Below are 25264 nucleotides of genomic sequence, written 5' to 3'. Positions count from 1 at the left end.
AGTACAGTACCAAGGATCAGACAGTCTGAAACACATTACTAAACAATGAATGTAAAGCATCTTTATGGGTTAGGTATGCTGTTTGCTGGGGCAAATGGAGAAAACATCATGGTTTACTATCAGAATAATGACTGGTCTGAATAGGAGATCACATCATATGATCTTCTGTAACTTCACCAGTGTAGACAGAACCCAGAAGTGGTTGGAGGGTAGCGTGACTGAGTAATGGTTGCACTTTGCTTTATAATGAGTAAAGAGCAGCATTTTCAGTGCAAGCAGTCATAATACAAGTTTCAGTAGCAACAACAGTAATATTACTCTGGTGTTGTGGAGCACCAAGTGTGTTTATAGTACATAAATCAAAACAACTTAGTACAGTTATAATTAATCCAACCACTGAACTGTGTTCAAATGAAATACATGTAACATGACTTATTGCTTGGGTTGGTTTTTCCTCCGTTTTATCTTTTAATATCATCAGGGTAACATACATATTCAAGCTATACCATTGGACAAGAATATAAATTGTTTTATGTATATGTGCGAAAGGGGCTTCTTAAGTAGGGGGAGGGGCAGGCCTAATGATTTAACAGAAAGCAACGCATCTCATGAAATCTGTGAGAAATCCTAATGTCACTTATGTCCGCCTTTAATGCAAACCAAATGAATCTCTGCTGTAATAAGAAGCTTCCCAGAATTAGTTTCCGTTTGCAGAAAATTGCAAAAGGCTAGTACTTTATCTATGAATTTCACACGAGCATAAGCAAAAAAAACTCATACATTTTTTGGTTACGTTCCATCAGTAGCAGAAATAACATTGTGCAAATTCTATGCATGTTAATGATAAATAGAAATCCACCTGCTTTCAGATAAAATGAGTTTAATTTTCCGTTGCCCAGTGCCTGGTTGGCCTTTCATAAATTACTTATGCACCCGGCTATTATTAAAATAGGGGGAAAGCAAATTAGAAAGTCTTCCTATCTCCACTGGATTTAGCCAAGGCAGGGCTGTAGCTAACACAGTCAGCGTTTCTCTCTGAAATTCTGCTCTCCTGAAAATGCTCCCCTCATCTCTGCATTTCTATGCTGTTGTAGGAGCTGTGACCCTGTTTCTACTAAATTAACCTAAATCGTTTTCAGTTCACACACAGAAAGGAATTTGCAGACTTCAACGTGTGTATCAGCATGTACAGTTGAAGTCGGAAGTTTACATACACCTTCGCCAAATACATTTAAACTCAGTTTTTCACAATTCCTGACATTTAATCCTAGTAAAAATTCCCTGTCTTAGGTCAGTTAGGATCACCACTTTATTTTAAGAATGTGAAATGTCGGAATAATAGTAGAGAGAATTATTTATTTCAGCTTTTATTTCTTTCATTACATTCCCAGTGAGTCAGAAGTTTACATACACTCAATTAGTATTTGGTAGCATTGACTTTAAATTGTTTAACTTGGGTCAAACGTTTCAGGTAGCCTTCCACAACCTTCCCATAATAAGTTGGGTGAATTTTGGCCCATTCCTCCTGACAGAGCTGGTGTAACTGAGTCAGGTTTGTAGGCCTCCTTGCTCGCACACGCTTTTTCAGTTATGCCCACATATTTTCTATAGGATTGAGGTCAGGGCTTTGTGATGGCCACTCCAATACCTTGACTTTGTTGTTCTTAAGCCATTTTGCCACAACTTTGGAAGTATGCTTGGGGTCATTGTCCATTTGGAAGACACATTTGCGACCAAGCTTTAACTTCCTGACTGATGTCTTGAGATGTTGCTTCAATATATCCATATAATTTTCCTTCCTCGTGATGGCATCTATTTTGTGAAGTGCACCAGTCCCTCCTGCAGCAAAGCACCCCCACAGCATGATGCTGCCACCCCTGTGCTTCACGGTTGGGATGGTGTTCTTCGGCTTGCAAGCCGCCCCCTTTTTCCTCCAAACATAACGATGGTCATTATGGCCAAACAGTTCTATTTTTGTTTCATCAGACCAGAGGACATTTCTCCAAAAAGTAAGATCTTTGTCCCCATGTGCAGTTGCAAACCGTAGTCTGGCTTTTTTATGGCAGTTTTGGAGCAGTGGCTTCTTCCTTGCTGAGCAGCCTTTCAGGTTATGTCGATATCGGACTCGTTTTACTGTGGACTTTTGTACTGTTTCCTCCAGCATCTTCACAAGGTCCTTTGCTGTTGTTCTGGGATTGATTTGCACTTTTCGCACCAAAAGTCATAACGCGTCTCCTTCCTGAGCGGTATGACGACTACGTGGTCCCATGGTGTTTATACTTGCTTACTATTGTTTGTACAGATGAACGTGGTACCTTCAGGCGTTTGGAAATTGCTCCCAAGGATGAACCAGACCTGTGGAGGCCTACAATTCTTTGGCTGATTTCTTTTGATTTTCCCATGATGTCAAGCAGAGGCACTGAGTTTGAAGGTAGGCCTTGAAATACATCCACAGATACACCTCCAATTGACTCAAATGATGTCAATTAGCCTGTCAGAAGCTTCTAAAGCCATGACATCATTTTCTGGAATTTTCCAAGCTGCTTAAAGGCACAGTCAACTTAGTGCATGTAAACTTCTGACCCACTGGAATTGTGATACAGTGAATTATAAGTGAAATAATCTGTCTGTAAACAATTGTTGGAAAAATGACTTGTGTCATGCATAAAGTAGATGTCCCAACCGACTTGGCAAATGTCAGAAGGTGTGCTGTGAAGGTGTGGTGCAGGAATCAAGCGCAGGACGCAGGAACTTAGTCCAATAGACTTTAGTGAACCAAAACTCAAAACGAGTCAAAAGAGCTTGGATACGAGCGATTACGCACACAGGCGTAAAATTAAACAAAATAACAATAACGCACAAAAACGTGCGAGAACCTCTCCAACACAGAGGAGAGAACGAAGCACAGACATACACGACAGCAAGTTCAATCACACACAACGCATGACAAACACAACGAGAACTTATAGGACAATAATGAACGCTAAACGATAACAGGTGTACAACATCAAGACAAAACCAAACGAACATCGAAACATACAACGGTGGCAGCTAGTACTCCGGAGACGACGACCGCCGAAGCCTGCCCGAGCAAGGAAGAGAGGCAGCCTCGGCCGAAACCGTGACAGTACCCCCCCCCCTTGACGCGCGGCTCCAGCCGACCCCGGCCTCGGGGACGACCAGGAGGACGCGGAGCAGGGCGCGTCGGGTGACTACGGTGGAATTCTGTCAGGAGAGACGGGTCCAAAATGTCTCTCCTCGGCACCCAGCACCGTTCCTCCGGGCCGTACCCCTCCCACTCCACGAGATATTGGAGACCCCCCATCTGACGTCTCGAATCCAAGATGGACCGCACGGTGTACGCCGGTGCCCCCTCGATGTCCAATGGGGGCGGAGGAGTCTCTCTGATCTCATCTTCCTGGAGTGGACCAGCTACCACCGGCCTGAGAAGAGACACATGGAACGAGGGGTTAATACGATAGTCAATAGGCAGTTGTAATCTGTAACACACCTCGTTCAATCTTCTCAGGACTTTAAACGGCCCCACAAACCGCCGACCCAGCTTCCGACAGGGCAGGCGGAGGGGTAGGTTTCTGGTAGAGAGCCAGACTCGATCACCAGGTGCGTACACCGGCCCCTCACTGCGGTGGAGATCGGCGCTCAACTTCTGACGACGGATGGCCCGCTGCAGGTGGACGTGTGCAGCGTTCCACGTCTGCTCCGAGCGCCGCACCCACTCATCCACCGCAGGAGCCTCGATCTGGCTCTGCTGCCATGGTGCCAGAACCGGCTGGTAACCTAACACACATTGGAAAGGGGTTAGGTTAGTTGAGGAGTGGCGTAGGGAATTCTGGGCCATTTCTGCCCAGGGAACATACCGTGCCCACTCCTCCGGCCGGCCCTGGCAGTATGATCTAAGAAACCTACCCACATCCTGGTTCACACGTTCCACCTGCCCATTACTCTCTGGATGGTAACCCGAGGTAAGGCTCACCGAGACCCCCAAACGCTCCATAAATGCTCTCCAGACTCTGGAGGTGAACTGGGGACCTCGATCAGACACAATATCCTCGGGTACCCCGTAGTGCCGGAAAACGTGGGTGAATAGAGCTTTGGCGGTCTGTAGGGCAGTAGGAAGGCCCGGCATAGGGAGCAAACGACAGGCCTTAGAGAACCGGTCCACAACGACCAGTATAGTAGTATTCCCCTGCAAGGGGGGAAGGTCAGTGACGAAGTCCACCGAGAGGTGAGACCATGGTCGTTGTGGAACGGGCAGGGGTTGTATCTTACCCCTAGGCAGATGTCTAGGCGCCTTACACTGGGCGCACACTGAGCAGGAGGAGACATAAACCCTCACATCCCTGGCTAACGTGGGCCACCAGTACTTAGCACTAAGGCAGTGCACTGTCCGGCCAATACCAGGATGTCCAGAGGAGGGTGACGTGTGAGCCCAATATATCAATCGATCCCGAACCTCGAGCGGGACGTACGTCCGACCCTCCGGGCATTGAGGAGGACTAGGGTCGGTGCGCAACGCCCGCTTGATTTCAGCATCGACCTCCCACACTACCGGTGCCACCAGACAAGACTCTGGCAGTATGGGAGTGGGCTCCACGGACATCTCCTCCGTGTCATACCGCCGAGACAGTGCGTCTGCCTTACCGTTCTGTGACCCAGGGATGTACATGATCTTAAATACGAACCGGGCCAAAAACATGTTCCACCGCGCCTGGCGAGGGTTCAGTCTCCTAGCTGCCCGGATGTACTCCAGGTTACGGTGGTCAGTCAAAATGAGAAAAGGGTGTTGAGCCCCCTCAAGCCAATGCCTCCACACCTTTAGGGCCTGTACCACGGCTAACAGCTCCCTGTCCCCTACGTCATAATTTCGCTCCGCCGGACTGAGCTTTTTGGAATAAAAGGCACAGGGGCGGAGTTTAGGTGGCGTGCCGGACCGTTGCGAAAGCACGGCCCCTATACCGGCCTCTGACGCGTCCACCTCTACCTGAAATGGTAAAGCGGGATCCGGATGCGCCAGCACCGGAGCCGAAGTAAACAGGTCCTTCAGTCTCCCAAAAGCCCTGTCCGCCTCGGCTGACCACTGCAAACGCACCGGACCCCCCTTCAAAAGAGACGTTATGGGAGCTGCCACCTGTCCAAAACCCCGGATAAACCTCCAGTAGTAATTTGCAAACCCCAAAAACTGCTGCACCTCTTTAACAGTGGTTGGAGTCTGCCAATTACGCACGGCTGACACCCGGTCAACTTCCATCTTCACCCCTGACGCAGACAACTGATAACCCAAAAAGGAGATCGACTCCTGGAAAAACAGAAATGTCTCTGCCTTGACATACAGGTCGTGCTCCAACAGCCTCCTCAACACTCGGCGCACCAGGGCTACATGCTCGACTCAGGTAGACGAGTACACAAGAATGTCATCTATGTACACGACCACCCCCTGCCCCTGCATGTCCCTGAAGATCTCATCCACGAATGATTGGAAAACTGAAGGAGCGTTCATCAACCCGTATTGCATGACAAGATACTCGTAATGACCCGAGGTGGTACTAAACGCTGTCTTCCATTCATCGCCCTCTCTAATGCGTACCAAGTTCTAAGCGCTCCTGAGATCTAATTTTGTGAAAAAACACACCCCGTGCAATGACTCCGTCATGGTCGCAATCAGAGGAAGTGGATAACTGTACTTCACCGTGATCTGATTGAGACTATGGTAATCAATGCACGGGCGTAACCCTCCATCCTTCTTCTTCACAAAAAAGAAACTCGAGGACGCAGGGGAAGTGGATGGCCGTATGTATCCTTGTCTCAGAGATTCGTCTATGTAAGTCTCCATAGCTCTCTTCTCCTCTTGAGACAGAGGATACACATGGCTCCGTGGGAGCGCAGCTCCTGCCTGGAGGTCTATCGCACAATCTCCCTGCCTATGAGGAGGTAACTGCGTCGCCCTCGACTTACTGAACACAATAGCCAAATCCTCATACTCGGGGGGAATGTGCAATGCGGGCACCTGGTTTGGACTCTCCACCGAGGTAGCCCCCACGGAAACACCTAAACATCGCCCCACACACTGGGCAGACCACTCCATCAGAGCCCTCTCCTGCTACGAAATAGATGGATTATGGATACTCAACCAGGGCATTCCCAGCACCACCAGATACGCAGGAGAGTCGATCAGATATAGCTGGATAATCTCCTCATGACCCCCCTGCGTACACATCCTAAGTGGTGCTGTGACTTCCCTGATCAAGCCCGATCCCAACGGACGGCTATCTAGGGCATGAACGGGGAATGGGACCTCAACAGGAAGCAGGGGAATTCCTAATTCTAAACAAAATTTACTATCAACAAAATTCCCAGCCGCGCCTGAATCTACTAGCGCCTTATGCTGGGAATGAGGTGCAACCTGTGGAAATCGCACAGGTATACAGAAGTGCGCAACAGAGAGCTCTGGGTAAGTGGGGCGCCTACTCACCTGGAAGGACTCCCCAGTGCGGAGCCTGTCGTCTTCTCCCCTAGGAGCACCTAGCCGCGGTGTGTCCTCCACGGCCACAGTTGGTGCAGGGGACGGCCCCCCTCGTGCTCCGACCCCTCCTCTCTCTAGCGCCAGCACCCCCGAGCTCCATAGGGCTCGGCTCGGAGGTGCTGGAGGATGGAATGGACGGACCCCCCTCGGAACATCCGCGGGTAGCCAGCAGGGTGTCCAGCCTGATGGACATGTCCACTAACTGATAGAAAGTGAGGCTGGTATCCCTGCAGGCCAGCTCCCGACGGACGTCCTCTCGTAGACTACAGCGGTAGTGATCGATGAGGGCCCGCTCATTCCACCCTGCATCCGCCACTAGAGTTCGGAATTCTAAAGCGAACTCCTGGGCGCTCCTCCTCCCCTGCCGGAGGTAGAATAGACGCTCCCCCGCCGCTTTCCCCTCAGGTGGATGGTCAAACACAGCCCTGAAGCGGCGGGAGAACTCTGAGTAGGTGATAGTGGAGGCGTCTATTCTCCTCCACTCGGCGTTGGCCCATTCCAACGCCTTGCCGGTGAGACAGGAGATGAGGGCGGACAAGCTCTCGTGTCCCGAGGGCGCCGGGTGTACGGTGGCCAGGTATAGCTCCACCTGTAGAAGGAAGCCCTGACACCCGGCAGCAGTCCCATCATATGCCCTCGGGAGCGAGAGCCGAATTCCCCTGGGTTCCGGAGCTTGTATGGGCTGACTGGCCGATGGTGATGGCACGGAAGGTGGAGGTGTGGGTGTCCCTCTGGTCTCCCAGCGTTGAAGCGTGTTGATCACGTCCTGAAGGGCGGTCCCGATACGAAGGATCTGGTCGTTCTGCTCGCGGACCCGCTCCTCCAGAGACTCAGGTGCTGCTGCGGCTCCTGCTGATTCCATCTTCGGTGTGTGATTCTGTCAGAAGGTGTGCTGTGAAGGTGTGGCGCAGGAATCAAGCGCAGGACGCAGGAACTTAGTCCAATAGACTTTAGTGAACCAAAACTTAAAACGAGTCAAAAGAGCTTGGATACGAGCGATTACGCACACAGGCGTAAAATCAAACAAAATAACAATAACGCACAAACACGTGCGAGAACCTCTCCAACACAGAGGAGAGAACGAAGCACAGACATACACGACAGCAAGTTCAATCACACACAACACATGACAAACACAACGAGAACTTATAGGACAATAATGAACGCTAAACGATAACAGGTGTACAACATCAAGACAAAACCAAACGAACATCGAAACATACAACGGTGGCAGCTAGTACTCCGGAGACGACGACCGCCGAAGCCTGCCCGAGCAAGGAAGAGAGGCAGCCTCGGCCGAAACCGTGACAGCAAAACTATAGATTGTTAACAAGAAATTTGTGGAGTGGTTGAAAAACAAGTTTTAATGACTCCAACCTAAGTGTATGTAAACTTCCGACTTCAACTGTATTTGTCGCTGGATTCATATTTCCTTTTGATGTACAACCTGTCCCCAGCTTTTGCAGGAGACAATAGCAAAACCTAAAATGGTTGAAAAATACCAATCTAAAAGGGAACCTGGAATGCTTGTAGCTGTGCTGTGAGGAAAACAACAACTTGTTAGGGAAATAATAAGTGTTGGAATGAGGGCAGATTCAGAGTGCTTTTACAAGAATTCCATTGAAATATTTTTCTATTAGAAAAAAAAGATCAACTCAAGTTAGCCTTGGGTGGTACAAGCTGTACATTTCCTTTGGATACATAGTTACATTTGACATTTTAGTCATTTAGCAGACACTCTTATCCAGAGCAACTTACAGTTAGTGAGGAATCGAACCCACAACCCTGGCGTTGCAAACGCCATGCTCTACCAACTGAGCTACACAGGACTAGTTAAAGGCCTATGCAGTGGTAGGGCTGTTGCAGTGTTGGTTTGCTTGAACACCTGCCTGAGGTTGATATGCTGGGGTTGAAAAGTTATACATTTGTAATTATCCAAGAACTTAAAGTTAACACTTCCATTTACGTTTCATTTTCAAACCACCATATTGCCATGCTCTAAGAATTCAATGTAATACTTTTTTTAAATGGAAATACATATTTTTTTCTGACATTAATTTAAAACGTCTCATCTCTGCATGCTCAACTGTCTGATTGCCCCATGAAAGAATGACTTCATAGAAATAGAATCCCCCTTTTGAAAAGGAACACTCGTTCTTCCATCTATGAGTCAAAGAAACGGAATGAATGACTCAAATGCAAAAATCTGCAGTTTCATCAAACGCAGTCAGGCCTGCCCTTAAGCCAGAGCCTCGTGCCATCCCTGAGACTCATCCAAGGACTTAAGGTCCTTCAGACAAAAAGGCTTAACCTGTTTATTCCCAAGGGAAACAGAGAAAAATGCTTAGTAAATCAAATGACCTGAAAGGAACGATTAATTCAAAATATAAGCACGCCAAATGAAGAAACGTCACCCGTCTGTCTATCAAACTAATTAGCCCAAAAATGTTTGCTAGTTGTTGTCAGTTGATGCAAGACAAGAGGTGACCTTTGCTCCTCAGCTGTGCAGAGCAGTACACGTTTGGAGAGTGGTGGGGGCAATACATGACCACCATGGACTGTGGCCCTACATTAGCAGAGAGCCAGTGAATGTGTTCACACTGGCGTGATGCAATGAAAAGGCCTTTGTGAGTTTTTCAGAGAGATGAACCAGGCAGAGTTCACTGCCATGCATGCAAATCTCCAGCATCTAAAGTGCCCATAGAGAGACATGCTTTTACCTTCCCTCCACTGAGACTGGACCAATGGAGCGCTAGGTGAAATTTCATTTTAATTTGAACATAGCCCATTGATTGGCACAATGCCCACACCTCACAATATGCTTTCTACCCCTACCTCTTTCTTAAATAGGCAATATTGCTATTGTGGGACCATGTAGAGAGGATGTGAGTTTCTGAAGCGTGCAATCAAGGTTACTGCTGACTATTACTTATTAGACCCCTAAGGCTGCGTTTACAGACAGCCCAATTCCAATATGTTTCACTCGTTGGTCTTTTGCCCCTAATTGGGCAAACATTTTGAATTGGGCTACCTGTGTAAATGTAGCCTATGAAACCCAGTGTTTTCAAAGAAAGGTGAATGAATGAAGTGCTTAAAATATTTATTGCGTTCTCTGATTGATTGTGGAGAATACATACATTTTGTCATAACTAGAAGACACCTCTCATAAAATAATCATTTTCAATCTATTTTTGATATTAGGATTAGACAAGTGTGAATGTGAAGTTAAGATTGATGCAATTGAACTGTGGAGGAGAGGAAAAACAATGCCAAAATAATTTTGTTCTTTCACCATCATAATTGGCCATACAGTACTTCAAAAAACCTGCATGCAGAGTTAGTGTTGTACTGCCCTCCAGTGGAAAGTATAAAAAATGCATGTTTCCAGTTGCACTCGGCACTAGGTTATATTACATCTGTATTTCATACAATCATCAGGTAAAAACATGAAAATAGCAGTGGTGGAAAAAGTAACCAATTGTCATACTTGAGTAAAAGTAAAGACACCTTAACAGAAAATGACTCAAGTAAAAGTCACCAAGAAAAAGTTGAGTAAAAGTTTAAAAGTATTTGATTTTCAATATACTTAGGTATCAAAAGTAAAAGTAATTTAAAAAATATACTTAAGTATCAAAAGTATAAATAATTTCAAATTCCTTATATTAGCCAAACCAGACGGCACAATTTTCTTTTTTAAATTTGCGGATAGTCAGGGGCACACTCCAACACTCAGACATAAGTTACAAATGAAGCATTTGTGTTTGTGAGCCCGCCAAATCAGAGGCAGTAGGGATGAGCAGGGATGTTCTCTTGATAAGTGCGTGAATTTGACAATTTTCTTGTCCTGTTAAGCATTCAAAATATAATATAATATAGTACTTTTGGGTGTCAGGGAAAATGTATGGAGTAAAAAGTACATTATCTTCTTTAGGAATGTAGTGAAGTAAAAGTAGTCAAACATAAAATAGTAAAGTACAGATACAGTGAGGGAAAAAAGTATTTGATCCCCTGCTGATTTTGTACGTTTTCCCACTGACAAAGAAATTATCAGTCTATAATTTTAATGGTAGGTTTATTTGAACAGTGAGAGACAGAACAACAACAAAAAAATCCAGAAAAACACATGTCAAAAATGTTATAAATTGATTTGCATTTTAATGAGGGAAATAAGTATTTTACCCCTCTGCAAAACATGACTTAGTACTTGGTGGCAAAACCCTTGTTGGCAATCACAGAGGTCAGACGTTTCTTGTAGTTGGCCACCAGGTTTGCACACATCTCAGGAGGGATTTTGTCCCACTCCTCTTTGCAGATCTTCTCCAAGTCATTAAGGTTTCGAGGCTGACGTTTGGCAACTCCAACTTTCAGCTCCCTCCACAGATTTTCTATGGGATTAAGGTCTGGAGACTGGCTAGGACACTCCATGACCTTAATGTGCTTCTTCTTGAGCCACTCCTTTGTTGCCTTGGCCGTGTGTTTCGGGTCATCGTCATGCTGGAATACCCATCCACGACCCATTTTCAATGCCCTGGCTGAGGGAAGGAGGTTCTCACCCAAGATTTGACAGTACATGGCCCCGTCCATTGTCCCTTTGATGCAGTGAAGTTGTCCTGTCCCCTTAACAGAAAAACACCCCCAAAGCATAATGTTTCCACCTCCATGTTTGACGGTGGGGATGATGTTCTTGGGGTCATAGGCAGCATTCCTCCTCCTCCAAACACGGCGAGTTGAGTTGATGCCAAAGACCTCGATTTTGGTCGCATCTGACCACAACACTTTCACCCAGTTCTCCTCTGAATCATTCAGATGTTCATTGGCAAATTTCAGACAGGCATGTATATGTGCTTTCTTGAGCAGGGGGACCTTGCGGGCACTGCAGGATTTCAATCCTTCACAGCGTAGTGTGTTACCAATTGTTTTGTTGGTGACTATGGTCCCAGCTGCCTTGAGATCATTGACAATATCCTCCCATGAAGTTCTGGGCTGATTCCTCACCGTTCTCATGATCATTGCAACTCCACGAGGTGAGATCTTGCATGGAGCCCCAGGCCGAGGGAGATTGACAGTTATTTTGTGTTTCTTCCATTTGCGAATAATCACACCTACTGTTGTCACCTTCTCACCAAGCTGCTTGGCGATGGTCTTGTAGCCCATTCCAGCCTTGTGTAGGTCTACAATCTTGTCCCTGACATCCTTGGAGAGCTCTTTGGTCTTGGCCATGGTGGAGAGTTTGGAATCTGATTGATTGATTGCTTCTGTGGACAGGTGTCTTTTATACAGGTAACAAACTGAGATTAGGAGCACTCCCTTTAAGAGTGTGCTCCTAATCTCAGCTCATTACCTGTATAAAAGACACCTGGGAGCCAGAAATCTTTCTGATTGAGAGGGGGTCAAATACTTATTTCCCTCATTAAAATGCAAATCAATTTATAACATGCGTTTTTCTGGATTTTGTTGTTGTTATTCTGTCTCTCACTGTTCAAATAAACCTACCAATAAAATTATAGACTGATCATTTCTTTGTCAGTGGGCAAATGTACAAAATCAGCAGGGGATCAAATACTTTTTCCCCTCACTGTACCCCAAAAAACTACTTAAGTAGTACTTTAAAGTATTTTTACTTAAGTACTTTACACCACTGGAAAATAGTAATGTGAGATAAAAGGTTATGACATTTAACACAATGGGATTGGGGAGAAAATAGGTGTGGGCAACTGCCAGGACCCTGCATACACGTAATATGTTATTCTGATCAAAGGAGTGCACCCTATTGGAATAAAAGAGAAGTCCACCCAGCATAGATTATTATTTTTAATTTTTTTTTAACACCTCAGAGTAAACAGTGGATAACGTGATTAGTGTTAAAGGGACCAGTTTATTAAGACATACTAAAGCATTTAAGAGTGACAGATTTGACAGACTAAATAGCTGTGCCTGTGAATTAGTGAGTAATCACTTGTAACAAGATGAACTAAAAACATTTAACTGATGTGCAGTATGATGGAGGAAGACATTTAAATTAAGCTGTAAATAACCCACTTTGGCTGTTTGCATTAAAGTTGTGCTCTTTGCAAGGATGCTGTGTCTAGTTATTAAATCATGCAATTTGACATAAAATAGCTTACCAAGCAGCCATTGGGTTTAAGTTCAATATCTCAACACTGAAGTGAGAGAAGAAATTTAACAGTAAGAGATCCAGACAAGGCTAATACAACAGTATCTTGAAGAGCATTAGCCATAGCACAAAATGTTATAAGCAAACTTCTGATACTAAGTTGGACTAACACAAAATAACCACGTTGATGCTTAAACCAAACAAATCAGGCTTGGACATTTTGGGCAAAGCTCATAGGAGATTTATTGAAAAAGATACACACATGGAAATGTGACATTTCAGTCATTAAATGACATCTTCCAATCTACTACCAGCAAATAGAAAATAATGGCACATTTCTTTCTCAATAGATCTGATTTATGAGTTTCCTGATGGTACTTGGTAATACAGAGTTCATTGTACTGAGAGGAAAATATACAATTATTCAAAGGAAATACATTTCCAAGCTGCAAGCCAAAAGCTGACATCTTAACTGGTATTTCATTTGCTTTCTGCCACATAAAAAAACAACATGTCCTTTCATAGAAAATGTAATCTCATAATATTAAGGCAGTAGTTTGATATTGCCAACGCTAAATTATGACAGCTTTGGTCACTAGAACTTTGTCCAACATTAGTTTATCGTTTTTATGACATAAGATAAAAGCAACTTGGAAAAGCTGAATTCACTTTTTCGGCTTGACACATTTCTCCTTCTCAAACTGGGCTATCTGGCTGAAGAGATCTAGGAGATTAGTTGGCAGCTCTTTTTTCTGATTTCCTTCTGCGGATGATCCATTACCATTCCGAGTGGTGTCAGTGGAAGACCTGTAATCTCCATCAGACCTTCGGGTGCCCCTATTCAGCCCTTTCTTATCACCTCGCTCGGTGCTACCATACTTCCCACTATCTGATCGCCTGGAAGTGGATATGTGGGACTGTGATGGGAGGTCGTTGGCGTACTGGTCAGATTTGCGGGAATGCTCTGAGCCGGCAGATGAGGAGGACATTCTTCTGTGTTTGACTTTCCCCAATGAGCTGGGAACGTCTTGTGGGCCACTTTGAAGCTCCTGGCCCTGGCTCTTCCTCTGGCCCCTGGAGCCTTCCCTCTCCCTCTCATTCACATCTCCATCACTGGTCTTCTCACCACAGACACCTTTTCCCTTGCTGCCCTCAGCTCGCTGAGGAGAGGTGTCAAAAGGGTCATCTTCAAACCTGCTGTTGTCCGGAGCGTCAGTGGACACTGATGATAAAGAGTGGTACGAGTGGTTCCTGCCCTTGCTGCGGGGCTGACTGTACTCTTCAGTCCTCTCTGGCCCCTCAAACGGCCTGACGACGCTAGATTTCTGATCCAGGAAGGAGGCGGAGGTGTTGGGCGGGGCAGGGTACCACTCCTCCTCTTCATCAGCCACACTCCTGTTGTCCCTGGATGAAACCCTCTGCTGGTGTTTCTTCCCTCGAGATGACCGTCTGTGTTTACGATTCTTTTTCTTTGACTTCCTGCGACCCGAGGAGGATCGGTCGGAAGAAGAGGAGGAAGATGACGTTGATGAGGAGGATCTCTTCCGTTTCTTTTTCATTCTAGAGGGAGTTATAGCAGACTGAAACTATGTAGCTACATATGAAATAGGTGATCAACTTAAATGATGAATTATAATATTTCGGCAAATTAAATTACGTGTATGTATTTTGTTTTATAAGACAACCGATGGAGTTGACAGTTTACCAGGTTACCTTTCTGACAGATTGGTATGGGATGTACCTTTTTTCTTCTTTTAAGATCTTACGCAATTTTTCTGCACTTGTCTCCACGTTCTTAGCTTTTTCCACTTCCTTTGCAGCTGCCTCTTCTCTCAGTTTGAGGGATTTCTTTAAAGCAGTCCATTTTCACAGTAAAATTTTACCCGTTTTCAAGAGATTAGAAAAGTATAAGGGAGGAAACCAGGAATGTGAAAAGCATTCCATCAATTAATTTGAATGGATAAGGACAATGGGAAAATGGCATATACACAGACATGTTAACCATAGCATGATCCAGAATTCACAATTACAAGCAGAGAACAAAATGTAAATTTTTCCAGGTGGACAAAAAGGGTTTACATTTACCGCATTGAGACCAGGTCCAGCGTAGCAACCATTTTCATTCCAGTTGTAAGGTTGTTTGTTCCCCCAATAGACAAGCGACAATCAAGGCAGTTGGGTAGAGTCAAAGGGCAGGATCCCAGATCAGAGAAGCACACAAAACACTTAAATCAGTATTACAAGGTCCCTGTGTGTTACTCCAAACACACAAACGACACAGAACTGACATTTTCACTGGCCCTTTTCCCCAAAATGTTCATAGTTCACAATGTTCAATGATCAGTCATATGAGGAATAGTTGGCATTCCCATGGAATGTTCCAGCTCACCTGGATAAGCAGCTCTATTTTTTGCAATGCTTCCTTGGCATCCTGGAAGGAGTCGTCTAAGGTCAGGGCTTTTCTGTAAAGGCCTTCAGCTGTGACTAGCTTTTCTTCCTCCTCCAGTCTAACAGAATTAAAAAAGTTTTTTTCAGAGGAAGGGTTGTCTCTTAGAAATCACTTCAGCGCACACAGGATAATGCAGGAAGTAGGGAAACATTCCTACTTACTGGCCACCTCGCTCAACCAGGGTTTGGCATAGGTATTTCTTTGCATTTCTGTGGGTTGGGCAGCTTTCCAATGCCAGCTCAAAGTCAGTTATTGCCTTCAGCAAACTCCCTTTGTTAGCATACCTGGGAAATATCAAATGGCAAGTTTATATTAGCTGTAGGACCACAACTACATTTTATGCGACAATTCAACAACATCCCGTTTCAAAAACCTGTGGTCAACAGAAATACCTAGCAGAGTGGCTGGGAGTGCTGACTATTAAACTGTTAATAATCGACCACATTATCAATAAAATAAGATGGCTACTCACAGTGCACCACGTGCCACAAGTGCTTCCACATTATTAGTGTCGATCTCTAAGGCCTTGTTATATTCATTCATTGCTTCGACATGGCGGCCAGATTTGAAGTGGTCCACACCAACCCTTACACTGTAGCGCAGACATTTTGACAAAACAAAGAAAGATCAGGAGCAGTTCATTAATTCTGTAAACATTAGGCTAGCACAGATTTAGTGACATGCTGCTGCATTTTCTCCAAATGTCAACATCAAATCTTATTTGTCACATGCGCCGAATACAACAGGTGTAGACCTCACAGTGAAATGCTTACTTACAAGCCCTTAACCAACAACGCAGTTTAAGAAAGAATACCTACAACAACAACAAAAAAAGCAGAAGTAACAAATAACTCAAGAGCAGCAGTAAAATAACAATAGCAAGGCTATATACAGGGGGTACCGATACCGAGTCAATGTGCGGGGGCACCGGTTAGTCGAGGTAATTGAGGTAATATGTACACTACCGTTCAAAAAATGTCCTTGTTTTCGAAAGATAAGCAATTTCTTTGTCCATTAAAATAACATCAAATTGATCAGAAATACAGGGTAGACATTGTTAATGTTGTAAATGGCTATTGTGGGTTCGATTACAGGCTCAAAATGGCCAGAAACAAATAACTTTCTTCTGAAGGCTATTCCATGCGTGAAATTGCCAAGAAACTGAAGATCTCGTACAACGCTGTGTACTACTCCCTTCACAGAACAGCGCAAACTGCCTCTAACCAGAATAGAAAGAGGAGTGGGAGGCCCCGGTGCACAACTGAGCAAGAGGACAAATACATTAGTGTCTCTAGCTTGAGAAACAGACACCTCACAGGTCCTCAAATTGGCAGCTTCATTAAATAGTACCCCCAAAACACCAGTCTCAACGTCAACAGTGAAGAGGTGACTCTGGGATGCTGACCTTCTAGGCAGAGTTGCAAAGAAAAAGCCATATCTCAGACTGGCCAATAAAAATAAAAGATTAAGATGGGCAAAAGAACACAGACACTGGACAGAGGAAGATTGGGAGAAACAACGTGTTATGGACAGACAAATCGAAGTTTGAGGTGTTCGGATCACAAAGAAGAACATTTGTGAGACGCAGACCAAATGAAAAGATGCTGGAGGAGTGCTTGATGCCATCTGTCAAGCGTGGTGGAGGCAATGTGATGGTCTGGGGGTTCTTTGGTGGTGGTAAAGTGGGAGATTTGTACAGGGTAAAAGGGATCTTGAAGAAGGAAGGCTATCACTCCATTTTGCAACGCCATGCCATACCCTGTGGACGGCTCTTGATTGGAGTCAATTTCCTCCTACAACAGGACAATGACCCAAAGCACAGCTCCAAACTGGGCAAGAACTATTTAGGGAAGAAGCAGTCAGCTGGTATTTGGTCTATAATGGAGTGGCCAGCACAGTCACCGGATCTCAACCCTATTGAGCTGTTGTGGGAGCAGCTTGACCGTATGGTACGTAAGAAGTGCCCATCAAGCCAACCCAACTTGTGGGAGGTGCTTCAGGAAGCATGGGGTGAAATCTCTTCAGATGACCTCAACAAATTGACAACTAGAATGCCAAAGGTCTGCAAGGCTGTAATTGCTGCAAATGGAGGATTCTTTGACGAAAGCAAAGTTTGAAGGACACAAAAATAATTATTTCTAACCTTGTCAATGACTACATTTCCTATTCAAACTCATTTCATGCATGTTTTCATGGAAAACAAGGACATTTCTAAGTGACCCCAAACTTTTGAACGTTAGTGTACATGTAGGTAGAGTTATTAAAGTGACTATGCATAGATAATTAACAGAGAGTAGCAGCAGCGTAAAAGAGAAGGGGGGGGGGGGGGCAATGCAAATAGTCTGGGTAGCTATTTATTAGATGTTCAGGAGTCTTATGGCTTGGGGGTAGAAGCGGTTTAGAAGCCTTTTGGACCTATACTTGGCGCTCCAGTACCGCTTGCCGTGGGGCAGCAGAGAGAACAGTCTATGACTAGGGTGGATGGAGTCTGACCATTTTTAGGGCCTTCTGACACTGCCTGGTATAGAGGTCCTGGATGGCAGGAAGCTTGGCCCCAGTGATGTACTGGGCCGTACGCACTACCCTCTGTAGTGCCTTGCGGTCGGAGGATGAGCAGTTGCCATACCAGGCAGTGATGCAACCAGTCAGGATGCTCTCGATGGTGCAGCTGTAGAACCTTTTGAGGATCTGAGGACCCATGCCAAATCTTTTCAGTCTCCTAAGGGGGAATAGGTTTTGTCGTGCCCTCTTAACTGTCTTGGTGTGTTTGGACCATGTTAGTTTGTTGGTGATGTGGACACCAAGAAACTTGACGCGCTCAACCTGCTGCACTACAGCCCTGTCGATGAGAATTGGGGCGTGCTCAGTACTCTTTTTTTTCCTGTAGTCCACAATCATCTCCTTTGTCTTGATCACATTGAGGGAGAGGTTGTTGTCCTGGCACCACACGGCCAGGTCTCTGACCTCCTCCCTATAGGCTGTCTCGTCGTTGTCGGTGATCAGGCCAACCACTGTTGTGTCGTCGGCAAACTTAATGATGGTGTTGGAGTCGTACCTGGCCATGCAGTCATGAGTGAACAGGAAGTACAGGAGGGGACTGAGCACGCACCCGAGGGGCCCCAGTGTTGAGGATCAGCATGGCGGATGTGTTGTTACCTACCCTTACCACCTGGAGCCGGCCCGTCAGGAAGTCCAGGATCCAGTTGCAGAGTGAGGTGTTTAGTCCCAGGGTCCTTAGCTTAGTGATTAGTCTTATCCAGGTGTGAAAGGGCAGTGTGGAGCGCAATAGAGATTGCGTAATATGTGGATATGTTGGGGCGGTATGCAAATTGTGGTGGGTCTAGGGTTTCTGGGATAATGGTGTTGATGTGAGCCATGACCAGCCTTTCAAAGGACTTCATAACTACAGAGGTGACTGCTACGGGTCGGTAATCATTTAGGCAGGTTACCTTAGTGTTCTTGGGCCCAGGGACTATGGTGGTCTGCTTGAAACATGTTGGTATTACAGACTCAGACAGGGAGAGGTTGGAAATGTCAGTGAAGACACTTGCCAGTTGGTCAGCGCATGGTCGGAGTACACGTCCTGGTAATCCGTCGAGCACTGCGGCCTTGTGAATGTTGACCTGTTTAAAAGGTCTTACTCACATCGGCTACGGAGAGCGTGATCACACAGTCGTCCGGAACAGCTGATGCTGTCATGCATGTTTCAGTGTTACTTGCCTCGAAGCGAGCATAGAAGTAATTTAGCTCATCTGGTAGGCTCGTGTCACTGGGCACTGTCGCGGCTGTGCTTCCCTTTGTAGTCTGTAATAGTTTGCAAGCCCTGCCACATCCGACGAGCGTCGGAGCCAGTGTAGTACGATTCGATCTTAGTCCTGTATTGACGCTTTGCCTGTTTGATGGTTCATCGGAGGGCATAGCAGGATTTCTTATAAGCTTCCGGGTTAGAGTTACGCTCTTTGAAAGCGGCAGCTCTGCCCTTTAGATCAGTGCGGATGTTGCCTGTAATCCATGGCTTCTGGTTGGGGTATGTACGTACAGTCACTGTGGGGATGACGTCATCGATGCACTTATTGATGAAGCCAGTGACTGATGTGGTGTACTCCTCAATGCCATCGGAAGAATCCTGGAACATATTCCAGTCTGTGCTAGCAAAACAGTCCTGTAGCTTAGCATCTGCTTCATCTGACCACTTTTTTATTGACGAGTCACTGGTGCTTCCTGCTTTAGTTTTTGCTTGTAAGCAGGAATCAGGAGGATAGAATTATTGTCAAATTTGCCAAATGGAGGGCGAGGGAGAGCTTTGTATGCGGAGTAAAGGTGGTCTAGAGTTTTTTTCCCTCTGGTTGCACATTTAACATGCTGGTAGAAATTAGGTAAAACGGATTTACAGTATCTCACAAAAGTGAGTACACCCCTCACATTTTTGTAAATATTTGAGTATATCTTTTCATGTGACAACACTGAAGAAATGACACTTTGCTACAATGTAAAGTAGTGAGTGTACAGCTTGTATAACAGTGTACATTTGCTGTCCCCTCAAAATAACTCACACAGCCATTAATGTCTAAACCGCTGGCAACAAAAGTGAGTACACCCCTAAGAGAAAATGTCAAAATTGGGCCCATTTAGCCATTTTCCGTCCCTGGTGTTATGTGACTCGTTAGTGTTACAAGGTCTCAGGTGTGAATGGGGAGCAGGTGTGTTAAATCTGGTGTCGTCGCTCTCACACTGGTCACTGGAAGTTCAACATGGCACCTCATGGCAAAGAACTCTGAGGATCTGAAAAAAGAATTGTTGCTCTACATAAAGATTGCCTGGGCTATAAGATTGCCAAGACCCTGAAACTGAGCTGCAGCATGGTGGCCAAGACCATACAGCGGTTTAACAAGACAGGTTCCACTCAGAACAGGCCTCGCCATGGTCGACCAAAGAAGATGAGTGCACGTGCTCAGCGTCATATCCAGAGATTGTCTTTGGGAAATAGATGTATGAGTGCTGTCAGCATTGCTGCAGAGGTTGAAGGGGTGGGGGGGGGGGGTCAGCCTGCAGCAATGCTCAGACCATACGCCGCATCAAATTGGTCTGCATGGCTGCCGTGCCAGAAGGAAGCCTCTTCTAAAGATGATGCACAAGAAAGCCCGCAAACAGTTTGCTGAAGACAAGCAGACTATGGACATGGATTACTGGAACCATGTCCTGTGGTCTGATGAGACCAAGATAAACGTATTTGATTCAGATGGTGTCAAGCGTGTGTGGCGGCAACCAGGTGAGGAGTACAAAGACAAGTGTGTCTTGCCTACAGTCAAGCATGGTGGTGGGAGTGTCATAGTCTGGGGCTGCATGAGTGCTTCCGACACTGGGGAGCTACAGTTCATTGAGGGAACCATGAATGCCAACATGTACTGTGACATACTGAAGCAGAGCATGATCCCCTCCCTTCGGAGACTGGGCCGCAGGGCAGTATTCCAACATGATAACGACCCCAAACACACCTCCAAGACCACCACTGCCTTGCTAAAGAAGCTGAGGGTAAAGGTGATGGACTGGCCAAGCATGTCTCCAGACCTAAACCCTATTGAGCATCTGTGGGGCATCCTCAAACGGAAGGTGGAGGAGTGCAAGGTCTCTAACATCCACCAGCTCCGTGATGTCGTCATGGAGGAGTGGAAGAGGACTCCAGTGGCAACCTGTGAAGCTCTGGTGAACTCCATGCCCAAGAGGGTTAAGGCAGTGCTGGAAAATGGTGGCGGCCACACAAAATATTGACACTTTGGGCCCAATTTGGACATTTTCACTTAGGGGTGTACTCACTTTTGTTGCCAGCGGTATAGACATTAATGGCTGTGTGTTGAGTTATTTTGAGGGGACACTGTTATACAAGCTGTACACTCACTACTTTACATTGTAGCAAAGTGTAATTTCTTCAGTGTTGTCACATGAAAAGATATACTCAAATATTTACAAAAATGTGAGGGGTGTACTCACTTTTGTGAGATACTGTAAGTTTCCCTGCATTAAAGTCCCCGGCCACTAGGAGTGCCGCCTCTGGATGAGCGTTTTCCTGTTTGCTTATGGCCGTATAGAGCTTATTGAGTGCGGTCTTAGTGCCAGCATCAGTTTGTGGTTGTAAATAGACAACTACGAAGAATATAGATGAAAACTCTTGGTAGATAGAGGATCTCATGATAAGCTGTAGACCACACTATCTCAGGCGAGCAAAACCTCGAGACTTCCTTAGATATCGCTCACCAGCTGTTACAAATATACATAGACCGCCACCCCTTGTCTTACCAGAGGCTGCTGTTCTATCCTGCCGATACAGTGTATAACCCGCCAGCTGTATGTTATTCATGTCGTCGTTCAGCCACGACTCGGTGAAACATAAGATATTACAGTTTTTAATGTCCCTTTGGTAGGATATACGTGCTTTTAGTTCGTCCACTTTATTATCAAGCGATTGTACATTGGCCAATAGTACCGATGGCAAAGGCAGATTAGCCACTCGTCGCCGGCTCATTACAAGGCACCCCGATCTCCTTCCACGATATCTTTGTCTCTTTCTACTGTGAATGACAGGGTTGAGGGCCCTGTCGGGTGTCTAGAGCCAATCCCTCTCGTCCTACTCATTAAATACAAATTATTTGTCGAGTTCAAGGTGAGTAATCGCTGTTCTGATGTCCAGAAGCTCTTTTCGGTCACAAGAGACGGTAGCAGCAACATCATGTACAAAATAAGTTACAAACAATGGGGAAAAAACTAACAAAATAGCACGGCTGACAAACAAAATAGCACGGCTGGTTAAGAACCCATAAAACGGCAGCCATCCCCTCTGGCACCAACATGCAAAAATAGTTAAAATGTCAGGAATACCATTTAAGGGCCCAGGATGCAGACTGCTTCTTTCGGATAGTTTTGGCAAAGTCCTCCTCAAGGAAATGTTTGCTGTAAAGAAGAGTCCCAACATACAGTCAAGTGCTGATAAAATGGGGCTACGGATATCCATTTCTGGCAAGCGTGTCTGCTGAAGAATGGCAAAACAACAAGTTTGTCTTCTCACCTCTGTAGCCCTCTCATGAGGGAGGGAGGCTGTGTGTCACTGACCCCAATCTTCCCCAGGAGATATTCCACGTTAGATGGGTTAGAGTAGCCAAGAGTACCCTCTAAAACCCTCTCATAGGTTTCAGTGTGGTCGTTTGCAACCCTCACACTGCGACTGGGTAAAACAATGAAAACAACACAATGAGCAAAGATTTAGCCTAAGTTCTAGCATACCTATTTTTCTGCCAACTAGAATACATCGGTCTTACCTGTATTGAAGTGGCAGATCATCTCTACTAAAAACTCCAAGCTTTAGGTTCATCAGATTTGGGGCGAGGGAGGAGGGCTGAAGTGAAATGGTTATCTTCTCATGGTATCGGTCAATGTCCTTCACTCCAGCTAAGAGCACAGCCCATGGTATATGGGTCAGTTCGTTGACTTATGTTCATAATGCAGTTTTGTGATAAGTTATTTAAATGAACACAAAATTATTTAGTGTGCAATGTGCATTCACCTCTTATCAAATCGTTAATCTGATAGTATGATAGTGGATCATCATGATTGCCATTGGAAGGTACATCTCTAAGGGGACACAGGGCCTGAGGAGAGAAAGAAAGCAGAGAAAGAGGTTACCACTTACTCCCATTTCTTCAATAGAGAACACTGACCACCAGGCCGAAGCCACAACCTCTACCGTGAGCTCCAGATCCTCTATGTCTCGCTCTAGTCCACCTCCCATGCAGATCAGTGTTACAAAGAAGCCAAATTCCCTGATGGAGTTGATCCTGCCTATCACGATGTCCCCTCGCTCAATGTCCCTGTACAACAGATTCCTCCGTTCCTCAAACGACACCTCCATAAACTGCTCCAGAGGGGGCATGATGGCGTAGGGCTCTAGGAAAAGGATACAGTCATTAGTCCACACTCAAGACAATATGTTGGTTTACCTCTAAATTTCACAGTAACCGTTACCTTCTCCTTCCTCCTCTAACACATCATCCATAGGTGCACTAGACTTCCATGACGGTGCAAATAGGATGTCAGCTTTTCTAGCAACAAATTGCTCCACTACCGCATTGTCCTCCCCTCCATATTTCCTGTAGATTATAGTTTTAACATTATCAGTGCACCTGTCTGGAAATTTGCAGTTGACAGTGTTGGTGTAGGTGTTCCAGTAGCCTACATTTGGATTCAATACTGTATGTATTGTCCATTTAAATTACCTTTGGTAGCTGGCCTTGGACAAGTCAGGTTCAATAGCTTTGAAATCTGGATTTTCACTTTGTTCACATTTGAGATGGGTAAACAGGCTTTGTCCATGGTGAGACAAAGTCTGCCTTAGTAAATCTCTATCCATTTTCAGTTATTGGCATCAGAATTTAGCCTGGTTAGCTAGTATGCATAACATCCTGTAACAGAACAACAATATGTTAGCATAATATCTAACTAGTAGCTAGCGAAGAAGAATCACAAATACAATTAAATTCAACGCAGCCAACCAGCCCAACGCCACGAGAGCAACATAGCTAGCCAGCTGTAAATATATGGCTCTGGCGCTAATTAGCTAGCTAACGTTAGTTGCTGCTGCCCTGTACCGCGGACAAAAAACAGCTTACCGTGCCGTTGCAGATTTGTACAAAACATTTACACGAATTATTCACATAGCTAGTAGCTAGCTGTCCGTTAGCTATCTGACAGAAGCGTCTGTGGAAGCATTTTATGTCTCGAGCGTCCGGAACTTCAATTTTGTGTGTTACAGTTTATTTGTCCCAAGAGAAACAAAACCCTACTAGGAACCTTTTTTAATTCATAGGGGTGCCATAGACATATTTTGTAAACACCATTTTGTTGATAGTTCTGGATTTATCCTGTCCTTCCAGTCAAACAAAACATTCAGTAGACAGTTGCATCGTCTTGATGAGAGCCTCTTTTATCCATAGCAAAATGTTCTATAAATAGTTTTGGTTGGGGTTTCCTGTATGTAACACAACAGGTAACGAAGAAAATCTACACTGGTTAGCCTATCTACACTGTATGGGTGAATAGAGCCCCAAGTAACGAAGAAAATCTACACTGGTTAGCCTATCTATACTGTATGAGTGAATAGAGCCCCACAGTGGAGGTGTCAGAAAACCCATAAAACCCAGCAGTAAAACAAGGAAATGGTTCCAATCGTTTCTCCACCATTCATTTTTCCCATAGGGGATTTTAGAAACACTTAAAAAAGGGCTGTGTTTCATGTATGCTTACCCTGGCGTGGCGTTTTATTAACCATGTAAATCTCTCTCGAACAAGGTAACTCATATCAATACTGAAACATCATCGGTGACCATTGCAACGTAATTGGTAACCATGGCAGCATCATCAGTAACCATTGCAAAGTCATCATCATTCACGGCAACATCATCACCAGCTACGGAAACACCATCGGTAACCATGGCAACATCACCTGCAACCATGACAACATCATCACCAACCGCAGAAACATCATTGCCCATCACGGCAACAACATCACCAACCACGGCAACATCATCACCAACCACGGAAATATCATCGCCCACCATGGCAACATCATCACCAACTACGGAAACAACATCGGTAACCATGGCAACATCATCCGTAACCATGACAACATCATCACCAACCGCAGAAACATCATTGCCCATCACGGCAACAACATCACCAACTACGGAAGCATCATCGGTAACTATTGTAACATTGTCAACTACCGCAGCAACATTACCAACCATGGCAACATCATCACCCACCACAGCAACATCATCACCAACTATAGAAACATAATCAGTAACCATGACAAAGTCATCATCATTTATGGCAACATCATCAGCAACCACAGAAACATCATACGTAACCATAGCAACACCATCGCCAATCACTTTAACTTCATCACCAACCACAGCAACATCAATTCAAACCATAGTGTCGTCATCGCCAACCCAAATCCTAACAACTCCAGCCTCAACAACCACTGCTCCAACATATCCAGTTCTAATACACACTACTCCGTATCAAGGTAGGTAATCATATTATACTGAACAAAAATATAAACGGAACATGCAACAATTTTAAAGATTTTACTGAGCTACAGTTCATATAA

At 45.3% G+C, this 25264-nt stretch overlaps 1 protein-coding gene across 1 annotated transcript; it reads right to left on the bottom strand.

Moving 5' to 3' along the window:
* Nucleotides 1-12881: 12881 nt before the first annotated feature.
* On the bottom strand, nt 12882-23901 carry LOC311149248 (tetratricopeptide repeat protein 14-like). The gene is made up of 13 exons (XM_084186339.1): nt 23763-23901; nt 23370-23555; nt 23119-23243; nt 22841-23040; nt 22661-22745; nt 22416-22545; nt 22166-22321; nt 21979-22050; nt 15578-15697; nt 15267-15389; nt 15046-15163; nt 14398-14504; nt 12882-14216 (listed from the first exon to the last, which is right to left on the bottom strand). Exons 2-13 carry the CDS (start codon nt 23501-23503, stop codon nt 13322-13324), a joined length of 2265 nt encoding a protein of 754 aa, XP_084042465.1. The 5' UTR covers nt 23504-23555; nt 23763-23901; the 3' UTR covers nt 12882-13321.
* Nucleotides 23902-25264: the final 1363 nt, after the last annotated feature.

This window comes from Coregonus lavaretus (assembly GCF_964263955.1).
Source record: "Coregonus lavaretus genome assembly, chromosome: 21".
NCBI classification, from domain to species: Eukaryota; Metazoa; Chordata; class Actinopteri; order Salmoniformes; family Salmonidae; genus Coregonus; species Coregonus lavaretus.
This window is presented reverse-complemented; position numbering and strand designations above follow the sequence as displayed.

Coding starts and splice junctions, on each gene's coding strand:
- LOC311149248 (XM_084186339.1), bottom strand. CDS start 23,503: ATGGATAGAGATTTACTAAGGCAGACTTTGTCTCACCATGGACAAAGC. Junction 22,322..22,415: donor GATCTGCCACTTCAATACAG/GTAAGACCGATG, acceptor TGTTTTACCCAG/TCGCAGTGTGAGGGTTGCAA. Junction 15,698..21,978: donor GCATCCTGGGCCCTTAAATG/GTATTCCTGACA, acceptor TCTGCGCTACAG/TGTAAGGGTTGGTGTGGACC.